At 42.3% G+C, this 12,652-nt stretch overlaps 1 protein-coding gene across 8 annotated transcripts in view; it reads left to right on the top strand.

Moving 5' to 3' along the window:
* RBM33 (RNA binding motif protein 33) overlaps positions 1 to 12,652 on the top strand; it is a 112,230-nt gene that overhangs the window by 9,212 nt on the left and 90,366 nt on the right. For all 8 annotated transcript variants that reach the window (XM_083189014.1, XM_083189013.1, XM_083189012.1 and 5 more), the window contains exons 2-4: positions 5,594 to 5,672; positions 9,296 to 9,344; positions 9,460 to 9,542. In XM_083189014.1, the coding sequence (XP_083045140.1) occupies positions 5,594 to 5,672; positions 9,296 to 9,344; positions 9,460 to 9,542 (211 nt within the window). The remainder of the gene's footprint in view (positions 1 to 5,593; positions 5,673 to 9,295; positions 9,345 to 9,459; positions 9,543 to 12,652) is intronic.

The following is a 12,652-nucleotide window of genomic DNA, read 5'->3' as shown; positions in this document are numbered from 1 at the left end:
TTTTCTTCCAGAAAATGATAGCATTTCTACCTGAGGTTCAAACCTTTTTGCAGGGCGTTACCAGGTTAAAGCCTCCATATAGGCAGCCAGTGGCGCCTTGGGATTTATCGTTGGTTCTGTCAGTATTGCAGAGCCCTCCTTTTTGAACCATTATGGTCGGCTGACCTTTAATATGTTACTTGGAAATTTACCTTTTTGTTTGCCATTGCTTCGGCCAGACGTGTTTCGGAGTTGGGAGCTTTATACTGTAAATCTCCACATTTAATTTTTCAGGAAGATAGGGCTGTGCTTCGAACAGTGCCTACGTTTTTTTGCCAAAAGTAGTTTCTTCCTTTCATTTAAACCAGGAGATTGTGCTCCCGGTATTTTCCCCTCCAGAAGGGGCAAAAAATAGGGACAAATTGTGGATGTTGGACGTAGTTCGCGCCTTGCGAATTTACGTGGAAAGGGTAAAGGACATCTTCAAAACAGATCTGTTATTCATTTTGCAGTATGTGCATAAGAGAGAATGGCCTGCTTCCAAGCAGACTATTGCCAGATGGTTAAGGTCAGTAATTGCCTTTGGTTACACCAAGGTAAGTAGACCTTATCCTTCTCGAATTAATGCACATACCACCAGTTGCTAACTCTTGGGCTGTGCGTCATGGGGCTACAGCGGAGCATTTGTGCGGGGCTGCCACTTGGTCCTCCTTTCACACCTTTATCAAATTTTACAGGTTTCATGAGTTCGCGTCGGAGGACGCTTCATTTGGACGGGCAGTGACGAGAACTGGCAGTCTGAGCGTACCCTCCCAAAGGACTGGCTCGTGAATGTCCCAAGGTTAGCTGTGTCACCTGGATGGACGAAAGAGAAAAGGGGATTTTTGTAAGAACTTACCATTCGAACCCCTTTCTCTGAGTCCATCCCGGTGACACAGCGATCCCTCCCTTATGCTCAGTAAGTCATACCGTTCATGTGTGTCATGTTATGGTTATATGATTGTGCGTATAAGATGTCGGGCATTGTACTGAGTTGCGTATCCTAGTGTGCTTTTCAAGTTGAACTGAAGCATAATGGGATGCAGAAGGGAGGAGCCTGCGTCCAGAGGAAAGCTTTCAGCATAGGTGCCTTGGCTCCTGCGGACGCTCCTACATCCCAAGGTTAGATGTGTCACCGGGATGGACTCAGAGAAAGGGGTTTGAACGGTAAGTTCTTACAAAAATCCCCTTATTCTAATGAGCCAATTTGGAAAATGAGATCACTCTTTTAAGGCAGCAAAGTACTTTTTGTGGGAAAGTCACAGACTTTGTAATTTTATGCTATTGCCCAGTATCCCCAGTTATCATGGACATGCCCCCTTGTTGTTAATAAGATTGGAATTTAAGTTTATCATTGCAAGCCTTTTCAAGATTTCAAAGTCTTCTTTTGTATGGACAGCCTATAAGGTTCTGACATCCAATCAATAAAAAAAAAATGTATATATGATGAATAATAATTGTCTAGTGAAAAGGGAAGAATACCTAATCATAGCTGGTGTGGTGGTTTGCGATAAGATGCCTTCTTGACGATTCCCTGTCATTGATTATGTTAATAAACCTCAATGTTTGACTGATTACTAGCAGATTCCTTGGTTTGGGTACTCCTTTGGGATTTTGGGGTTCTTTCTGCTACTTATTTCATATTTTAACATTCCACTGTTATCTTCAGTTAAAGGGAGGAGGTGGTCTGGGAACAAGGCGTACCCTGTTCCACAGCTGAAGGTCAGGGCAAATGGGAATAAAGAACTGCATCAAACCTCTCCAACTAATGTTAAAACAAATATTTATAAAGGCTTTACTTGATTGACAGTGTTGTGTTGAAAGGGCTATTGCTACTTGTGTGATTTTTTTTTTTTTTTGGGTGTGTTTTTATAGATGCAGCTAAATGTACCAGTCTTATTTAAAGTAAAAGTATCAATAACGAATGTTCACAAATGTGTACACAATGCTTCTCAATCACTCTAAAGGGGCATACACATGTTAAGATGTGTGCTAAGTGATTTTGCTTAAACAAAAAAAAAAAGGCAGGGCAGTGGTTAGGAATGAGAGATCTTGATCACTCATTCAGTACACACAGAGATTTACAGTCACTTCCTAAGCAATTTGACTAGATTTTGACTGCATGCACTGACTTGGTTAGCAGGCGATAGCGATGTATGTGCCCATGCATTGTAATTGCTTAGGGTATACACACGGAGAGATCTGTGCTTACTTTGCAAGCAATCTAGTCAGATTGCTTGGAAAAGAACACAATTGCTCCGTGTGTATGCCCCTTACCCACAGGGCGATGGAGCAGCCTGTGTTGAGCGATTGTGCTTTTGCACAGATCGCTCAGCACACCCGCAATGCACCCGCGATGTGTGCTGAGCGGCCAGTGTTCTCTGGTGAGCGATTTTGACTGCATAAGTCATGTAATAGCGATGCGCGGGTCCACGCGTTGCAGGGGTCATACACACGGAGTAATTCATGCTTCATTTCTAATTGAATCTAGTCAGATCGCTTAGAAATGGGTCTGTAATTGCCCCTTGGGTATACCCCTTAATGTATCCTTTATATTAGGCTACAGTGTACAATGGGCAGGATGTAATAACGCCCGAGTTCAGGTGCTATGAAGGATACTGGCTGAATGTTTTTTAAAGGGGCAATAACTTGCAAGGCAATGTCCAAGTGCTACTGGCATCCCGTACCTCCACTGAACTCTCATTACATCTCGCCTGTTGTGTTTAGTGAATTTTTTTATTTTTTATTGAATGAAAAGAGTAATGTGACACAACAGTACATGTTCAGTGAAATGCTATTAATAATTCTTACTTTGGACATATTATTCATCTCCGTAATATGTGATTTGCTGGCCTATATCCAGTACAAATTTGATTTGTAGTATTTAGAATGCTTACTTATAAATTAATGGAATAATCCATTTATTTCCATTTGCATGAACCTACATGATTTCACTAGCTACACATAATAAGTTGTCATACCACACCAGAACTCACTTCTAAAAGAATGGATCGTTTGGCAATATGCAATTGATGTTTATTTTCAGGCTGATCGTGATTATTCCAGTTTGGTTTAGCTGGGCATATTATGGGCATGATCCGGGTGATATGATGTTTGCGACCGAATCAGAGCAAAATAATCGAGCCGAGTTTGCTCTAGTGTCTATTAGTATTAGAAGATGAGAATTGCGTGTAAACATTTGTTACAAACTCTTCCTCGTGACTCAAGTCATCAAATCCCCCCCCCCTTTTTTTTTTGTTACTATCATTCATATGGTATACTGGGTTCTTAATACATTGGGGAAGAAGAGGTCCTCCGCAGGAGACATGCACATAGAACTCTTTACAGTGGATGTACTGGCTCCTCCCCTCTACTTCCTGCTCCACATCCTCAGTTTAGAAATATATGCCCTCGGAGAGGCTGCACTTACAGAGCTCCTGAAGAGTTTATCTTCATGTAGTTTTGTTTGTTTGTTTTGGACTAAACAGCTCCCTGCTTCGTGGGAAGCCAGGGGAGGGTTACAGTTGCTGGCCTTTCAAGGTACCGAACTGTCCTGTGTGGGTGATTGTTGTGGCGGGCATTGCGCTGCAGCGATTCACACAAAACGGTAATATACTGTTTTAAATACCGTTTCAAAATTCCGGGTCTCAAATGTTTAGGCAATGTGAAAGCAACATTAGAGACTTCACATAGCTTCTAAACACTTTACACTGACTCTGTTTGGTGTTTTACTGTGTGTGTTGGGGGGTGTTACCTTTTCTAAAATGGTTAGAAAGTTAACCTGTATGATTTGCAGCACTAACTTTGTTCCTGCATCCACTTCACAAGTCACTTGTGAACACCCCAGACTAGTGGGGGGTCCCCACAGCTCGTAACTCAGCCATGGCGGTTTCCGCCCGCAGGGCTCTGTGGCTGCGTCAGTAAGACGCTGACTTCAAGTGTAGTGTGGAGAACCTTCCGTTCACGGGAGAACGCCTGTTTGTTAAGGAACTAGTTGAGTTGATTTCTAAGGCTACAGCAGGAAAATTCACTTTTCTCCCAACTGCCTCTAGCCAGCCCAGATGGCCCTTTTCAGACTAACAGAGGCACGCATGATAAATTCAGAAAGTCAGTTTGACTGCCTGGAGGTTGAGAGGCAGATTTTAGGCAGAAACTGCCTTCATGCTTCTATCATTTCCAGCATGACCCAGGCTAGAAAACCGGTGACGGCTTCCCATTACCATAAGATCTGGAGAAAGTATGTAGCCTGGTGTGAAACTACTACTAGTTTCCAACTGCGGATTTTAAACTGGATCATTTTCTACGATTTTTGCAGTCAGGCTTGGACCTGGGCCTATGGCTAGGTTCCTTGAAGCTACAGATTTCGTCTCTCTTTCCATTTTCTTTCAAAGGAAATTGGCTAATATTCCGGAAGTACAGTCTTTTCTTCTGGGACCTTGATGTGGTCTTACAGTTCCTGCAGTCCTGGTTTGAACCAATGGCATCAACTGATTTGAAGTACCTCTCACATGGAAGACTGTGGTGCTTCTGGCTCTGGTGTCAGCTAGACGCATGTCAGAGTTAGGTGCTTTATCTTGCAGGAGTCCTTATCTGGCAGATAGGGCAGAACTGAGAACAAAACAGCAGTTCTTGCTGAAGGTTGTTTCGGCTATCCATCTGAACCAGGCTATTGTAGTTCCACCTAGTGTGAGTCACTCTGGGATTCCGGAATCCCTGTATGTGGTTCGAGCGCTTAAAGCCTATGTTGGTTAGAATGGACAGGCTACGCAAGACTGAATGGCGTTTTGTGCTTTATGATGCCCAGAAAAAGGGTTTGCCGGCCTCAAAACAATCTATTGCATGTTGGATTTGTGCTACTATTAGTCAGGCTTATGGAGTGGCTGACTTACCGGTTCCACCTCTGCGAAGGCTCATTCCATGAAAATGGTGGGCGCATCCTGGGCGGCTGCTCGGGGTGTGTCGGCTGTGCAATTATGCAGAGCTGCTACTTGGTCAGCTCAACACACTTTTGTAAAGATTTAAAAATTTGATGCACTGGCCAAAGAGGTGGTGCTGCAGCAGTCTACACACGTACCCCCTTTTCTGGAAGCTTTGGGACATCCCCAATGTATTGAGAACCCAGTATACCATATGAATGATAGTGAAAATAGAATTTTAATACCTACCGGTAAATCCTTTTCACAAAGTTTATATGGTATCCTGGGAACCCGCCTCTGTGTGCCAGTACACCCACTGTAAAGAGTTCTATGTGCCTGTCTCCTGCGGAGGACCTCTTCTTCCCCAATATATTTAGAACCCAGTATACCATATGAACTTTGTGAAAAGGTATTAAAATCCTAATTTATTTTCCCCACTATCTCCTCTAAGAACATCATATTTCATGGGCTGCAGTGTGTGTGTGTGTGTGTAAATGTAAATTCCTTATTAAATCTCCCTATTTGTCTGATGTGCAGCCGCGTAAAGCTGAGCAATGGCAGCATTTTGCAAACATTTTATGTGTAGAACCTTCTTACCCAAAAGAGCTCTTGAATGATGTATTTAATATTCCATTTAATAAGATCTTCCTTTTTTGCAGATGATGACTTTGATCAATTTGATAAGCCTGGCGCAGAAAGATCTCGAAGAAGAAGAGCTGCGGATGATGACTGGGACAGGTAGCTATGTTTCTGCATTCGTTTAAGCACTATACATTGAATTGCATTATCTCTTCATTTGTGAAGGCATTTTGTATTCCGATCTGAACGCACAGAGTGATCCTACTGAAGATGTTAGAAGCTGTATGCATCTCAGTAGTAAGGCATTGCTGGATTTCACTTTATCTAGAGAGACTTCTTGACAGCATTCAGAGTGCAGGAAGCTATCATTCAAAATGGTCGGTTTAGTTATTTAGATGTGCTTATCTTTTCCACTGACTACTTAACTAATTTAGTTAAATACATTTGAGACATTAAAGGAGGCTGTGTTCATATCTTCATGTCGTAAATATGCTTGTCGGGGTGCCCTTTACTCGTCTCGCCATGGGTAGCCGGGACATGGAGACTTGAGCTGGCAAGCTTGTTGTGGTTCTTTAAAGTGATCTTCCCAAAGATTATCTGCTGGGTTTAGCAGAGCAACTCCATGGTGCAGTGCAATATGATGTGAGCCCTTGCAGAATAGAGATTAAACTATGTCCATGGGCTCCGCTGCAGCTGGTTCCGTGCCTGAAATGCAGATTTGTAATCCTAACATTCTATTTGGAGCTGTTTTTGGACCAGACTTGGATACTATTATTGCCCATGTTACCAGTGGGAAAAACCCAGTTTCCATTGTTTCACCAGAACCAGAGCAATAATTCCTTTTATATATAATTTATATATTCCTTTTACTGTAGTTTCTAGTCTGGTCTAATGCAATCCTCTTCTTTGCCTCCCGATGAAGAGCAGTATTGAAAAAATGACAATGTTGAGGACCTTTTGAGATCTGTTATGTAACCCCTGGAAATGAGACCCAGGCAGCTGAAGAGAACTTCGCCTACTGGTCCATAAATTGGAGTAGGTGGCTGCCTACCCAAAACTAAATTGGATGAAAAAACTCTAAGGTGCTCGGCTTGTCAGGTATCCAGGTTTTAGAGCTTTAGTCTGTTGGTTCTGGATAACTGGCCTTTTGGCACCAAACCCCTGTGGAGGAAGTTCCCTTGCCAAAACACCTTAGGATAAGAAGAAAGCTCATTGAGTCAAGCCCTTTTGCTTAGGGACAGACACTGCAAGAAAGACACTCCGCCGCCCCCAGCCTTTTCCTTGTACAGCAACCGAACAGCTTTCCGGCTGCTCTTGAATCTTCATGCCTGAAGATTTGTGTGGATTGTTTTCAGGTGAAGTATTTCCTATTAGTGATCCACGGTATTTTAAGCCAACCAATTGTTGGCCTCACTGGATGTCAAGGACGCATATCTTCACATTCTTATTTGGGCAGGTCACAGTGTATTTCTTCGGTTCAGTCTGAACAGATCACTAACCATTCCAGGTATAGCCACAACCCCATTTATTTTCATAAAGATCATGTCCGTAATGGTGAGTCTACTGCGGGAGGAAGGTATTACAATTGCACCATATTTAGACATTGTTTATATATGCCAACTCTGCTTCACAGCTGCCGACATTATTGGACATGGTCTCCACTTTAGAGACTGTTCTGTTCACAAAGTTTTACTCAAGCATTCTAGTGGTAGATTCTCCAAAATTTAACTTGGGTACACAATCCCTCTCGTTCTGTCTGACAACACTCGCCACTAGTTCTATTGGTTCCTTGTTTCCAGTTACCTGCTTTAAGGACAATACTTGGTCACCCCAGGTTGGGTCATTATGATCACTAGTCACACAAGCCGCCTTGGTTTGGGAGTGGTGACTGCACATCGCCTCCTACAAAGATTTTGGTCACCTTCGCAGACTACTTTTTCAGTTGCAGTTCTTGAGCCCAGAACCATCTATCTGACAATGTTGAAAGTCTAACCTTTATCTGATCTATATTTATTTGTATAATACCATAGCAGTTGCATATGATCATCAAGGCATACTGAGTGCAAGATCTACGGATACCCTCATACTCTCCTGGGTGGAAAATTTTGTCCCATTGATTTTGGCAGTGTTTATACAGGTAGTGAGAAAGTGAGAGGCATCTTCCCTGAGCACGGCCATGTTTCTTTTGGTGCAGTAGCAACTCTATCTGAATCTGTCAGCTGTTGGTTCAGAAGTTGGGTCTTCCAGAAGTGGACCTCATACCTTCTAGACACAACTTCAAGATTCCCTGGTTTTGTGTTAGGTCTCAGGACCTGTTGGCATTCGCAGTGCATGCTATGAAATTTTCATGAGCTTCTGCTATATTAGTTTCCTTTAATCCCAATGTTGCCCCAAGTGCTCAAGCGGGTAAAAACGCAACAGGCTGTGGTTATGGATTGACTGCACAGTTCTTGGTATGCCAACATGCTAAAAATGGTCCTTAATGGCATATTTTGATGTGCCCAGTTCTACTACGATGTCTGTTTCTTCGCCAGGACCTTCCTCGATTTGGCATTTGCCTGGCTTTAGGGCCAAGGGTTTTTTCTTCAGCTGGTTCTACTATATTGTGGGTTTTTGGTTCATGTTTTTACCTCCAGTAGTGTTCATTCTGGCACCCACCATCTTTGAAAACCCATGCAGTTCCTCTTCCCTGCCTGGGGTGTCGCTGTCTGCTGTGGTGTTTCTAGCACAGGTCTGCTTTGCATTACACTACTCCAGTGATGCCTACTTTGGGTGTACACTTCTCTGATCTGGCAGCATGTATCTTCCTTCCCCTGTGGGTGGCTTTTGAATGCCCTATGGTCTCTCCCTCTTGTTCAGCTGTGTGGTTGTTTCGACTTTCGTTTCCCTCCTGTTTTGTTTTTAATATTGTGTTTTTTTTTTTTTTTCTCCAACTGATTCACTGGGTCACTGCCCCTCATTCTGTGCTCTTTTGAAATTGTACTGAGCTCATGCGAATTGCAGAGTAAGAAGCATATATTTAAAGCTACAAGTTTATTTATTGTATTTGCAAGCTCATTGGTTCCCCCATGGCAAGCCCATGATCCAGTGTCTTCCAGCAGGATTTATAAAAAAAATATTTAAATGCTATCCTATGTTTTGTTACCCAAGATAAATTCCTTTCCATGCAATTCAGTTACAGCATAGTTTAGACCCTGAAAGCATTGTGTTCGTAAGGAGGTTTTCGGTTGCCAGCGGTTTGCTGCTTCTCAGGGCACATTTCATATTTTGTTATACCTCTGTAATATATGGAAAAAATCTTGTTTTATTGCGAGTTGATAGAGAAACATACAGAACACCAGCACCTTGCACCCGCTAATTAAGTAATCCTCTCATTACGGATATTCTTTTTGTAGTAACCTTTCAGCTTCAATATCAAACCATTACCATTATGGGCGGTATTCAATCTCACCGGTGAGGGGGTGTCCTCGCCGAAAACAAGCCATTCTCGCCGTATAACCCCCGCGCTGGCCACTCCCCTATTCAACGCTTTAAAGGGAGTTGGATGGCGAGGATTCCCCCGAACGGCGAGGTTCGCCACTAATGCAGCGAGGCCGCTGCTTTTAGGTGCGAGCCTCGCAGTTTTGACGGCCACACTTACAATTTCCACCTCGCAGAGGGGTCAGTTGTATACTAATCCGTGAGCTATCGGCGCTGCTTGCCTTCACAGATCGTCAACAGCATTGCATATACCCCTATGTGTGTTATGTGATGTTAATAATGCTCAATGTATATATTTTCAGTGAGCTGGAGGATGACCTACTTGAGGAAGATTACTTGTCTGGGAAAAAGGTATACTATTTACTTTTTTATTTTAGAAAAAATAAATACTAAAATTAGATTGTAGTAAGATCTTGTTTATCCCAGATATTCTTACTACTAGATTTATTTAATGTCTCATCCTCAGATTTCACCAGATCTTACTGATGAAGAACTTAATGATGATCTTCTCCAAAGTGACGAGGAGGAAAAAGATGTGGTTAATTACAGGTATGTTCTTTTCTGCAGCGGCACTTTAATGCAAGGTCACTATTGGATGCTTCAATGTTACAGCTTATGCTTAACCCCTTCCCGACATTTGACGTACATGTACGTCATGGTCGGGAAGTACTTCCCGACATTTGACGTACATGTACGTCATGGATTCTAACTGTCACTGCGTCTATAGACGCGGTGACAGTTAGGAGATGTCTGCTGTCCCTGACAGCAGACATCCCCCCTCGTCGCCCAGGGGGGGCAGGGGTGCCCCCCCCGGTCGGCGATCGCTGTGATTGGCTGTTCAAATCTGAACAGTCAATCACAGCGTTTCCTGTGTTACCGGCGGCTAAGCCGCTCGGTAACACAGAAAACGGTGGTGATCGGTGCAGCACCGATCACCACCGAGCGGCAGCACCCCCCTCCCACCCGCCGGGCACTCACCCGGCAGCAGCAGCAGCTCCAGCGGCTCCACCGCTACGTCCGGAGCGCACGCTGCGCTCCCCTCCTCCCCCCTCCCCCCCGCAGCAGCAGCAGCAGCAGCATCATGCTGCTGCTGGAAAAGTTAAAAATAAAATAAAATAAAAAAATGTGCAAATGTGTGTGTGTATATATATATATATATATATATATATATATATATATATATATATACACACACACATATATATATATATATATATATATATATATGTGTGTGTATATATATATATATGTATATATATGTATGTGTATATATATATATATATATATATATATACACACATATATATATATATATATATATATGTGTGTGTGTGTGTGCGTATACCGCACCGATCACCAACGATCGCCAGCCCCCCTCCCACCCGGCAGCCCCCCTCCCTCCCACCCACCCGGCTGCCGCAGCGCCAGCACCCCTCCCAGCCGCAGCGCCAGCCCCCCTCCCAAAGCTGGTGACCAAAATGGGGTCACTTGTGGGGGGGTTCCACTGTATTGGTGCTTCGGGGGTCTTGCTAATGCGACATAGCACCCGCCATTCATTCCACCACCAAAAATCACTCCTTCCCTTCTGAGTCCTGCCATGCACCCAACTGGTATTTTTTGGTCACATGTGAGGCATTGCCGTACCCGGGAGAAATTGGGGCACAGATTTTGGGGTGCTTTGTCTCCTTCATTCCTTGTGAAAATTAAAAATTTTGAGCCAGAACTGCATTTTTGTGTAAAAAATTAAATTTTTTTACACAAAAATGCAGATCTGGCTCAAAATTTTTCATTTTCACAAGGAATGAAGGAGACAAAGCACCCCAAAATCTGTGCCCCAATTTCTCCCGGGTACGGCAATGCCTCACATGTGACCAAAAAATACCAGTTGGGTGCATGGCAGGACTCAGAAGGGAAGGAGTGATTTTTGGATTTTGCAGCACAGATTCTGGTTGAATGACCCCCGAAACACCCATACAGTGGAACCCCCCCACAAGTGACCCCATTTTGCAAACTACACCCCTCAGGGAATTCATCTAGGGGTATAGAGTACATTTCAAACCCCCCGGGGTTTCACCAATTTTGATACAACTGAGCTGTGAAAATAAAAAAAAATTTTTTTTCATTTTCACTGCCCAGTTGTACCACAATTGGTGAAACCCCTGGGGGTTTGAAATGTACACTATACCCCTAGATGAATTCCCTGAGGGGTGTAGTTTGCAAAATGGGGTCACTTGTGGGGGGGTTCCTAACTTTTAGCATCTTATGGTGCCTAGAAACCTACATGGTGCCTAAAAAATAATCTCATAAAAAGGAGTCTCCAAAATCAAGTAGGTGCTCCTTCTATTATGAAGCCTGTGGTTTGGTCACCGTGCACACTAGGGCCACATATAGGATATTTATGAAAACCAAAGAATTGGGGGAATCAATTTTTAGTCACATTTCTCTAGTAAAATCTACTGTGTTCCTTAGAAAAATGTATTAAAATTGAAAATCCGAAAAAAAAATGAAATTTTGAAATTTCACCTACACTTTGTTTTAATTCCTGTGAAACACCTAAAGGGTTAACAAACTTCCAAAATGCTGTTTTGAATACTGTGAGGGGTGCAGTTTTTGAAATGGCATCATTTATGGGGGTGTCTCACATACAAGTCCCTCAAAGTCACATCAGAACTGAACTGGTCCCTAAAAAAATCAGTGTTTGAAATTTTCTTGAAAATTTGAGAATTTGCTAGTCATATTTGAAGCCTCCTAGTGTCCAAAAAAATTAAAAGGAAGTTGAAATAATGATTGCAACATAAAGTAGACATATGGTCTTTGTTAGTTATTAACTATTTTGAGTGGTATGATTATTTGTCTCACAAGCAGAAAATGTGACATTTTGCATATTGCTAAATTTTCCATTTTTTCACGATATTTTGGTATTTTTCACAAAAAAACACAGACTGTATCGACCCAAATTTACCACTAACTTGAAGTACAATGTGTCACGAGAAAACAATCTCAAAATCACTGGGATAAGTAAAAGCAAAAAAAAGTTATCCCCACTTAAGTGAGACATGTCAGATTTGAAAAAAAGGGCTCTGTCATGAAGGCACAAACTGGCTCTGTCATGAAGGGGTTAAAGGCAGAAAAGTGCAATAGGCTGTATGTAACCATTGTATGTTTTACAACTGATGTTTTTTTTTTTTTTTTTTTAAATAGTTTCTTTATTTGATTTTAAAAGTACAAAATACAAATATATCTTACGATACTTTTTCACATACATAAATACAACACAGGTACAAAACATACATAACGTACAAACAACATTTGGTGAGTTGCTACTTTTCGCTACCGGAACCACACACCCCCTTAAGAACCTTTAGTCGTCCTAACCCTTAATTCTCACTAAGACATATATCCCTCCAGTCCTCTCCCGCCCTGTATCGCAATCCCAAACCCCTCTATTTTATTTCACTTCTCTGCCAAGTAACCGGTCAACTGAGTCACCTTGGTTATCTTTGTTTTAAATCTATCCTTTAATATAGGCTTTACTTTGGTTTTACTAGTGTTACAAAAAGTTACTTAGTCTATCAACTGGTGCTGTTATACATAGTATTTATTTAGCGTAAATTAATCTTTTATTTATCATTGTGTTAAGAATTTTAAGCTTACGAGCA

The sequence above is a fragment of the Crinia signifera genome, chromosome 5, assembly GCF_055691185.1.
Source record: "Crinia signifera chromosome 5, ASM5569118v1, whole genome shotgun sequence".
Taxonomy (NCBI): domain Eukaryota; kingdom Metazoa; phylum Chordata; class Amphibia; order Anura; family Myobatrachidae; genus Crinia; species Crinia signifera.
This window is presented reverse-complemented; position numbering and strand designations above follow the sequence as displayed.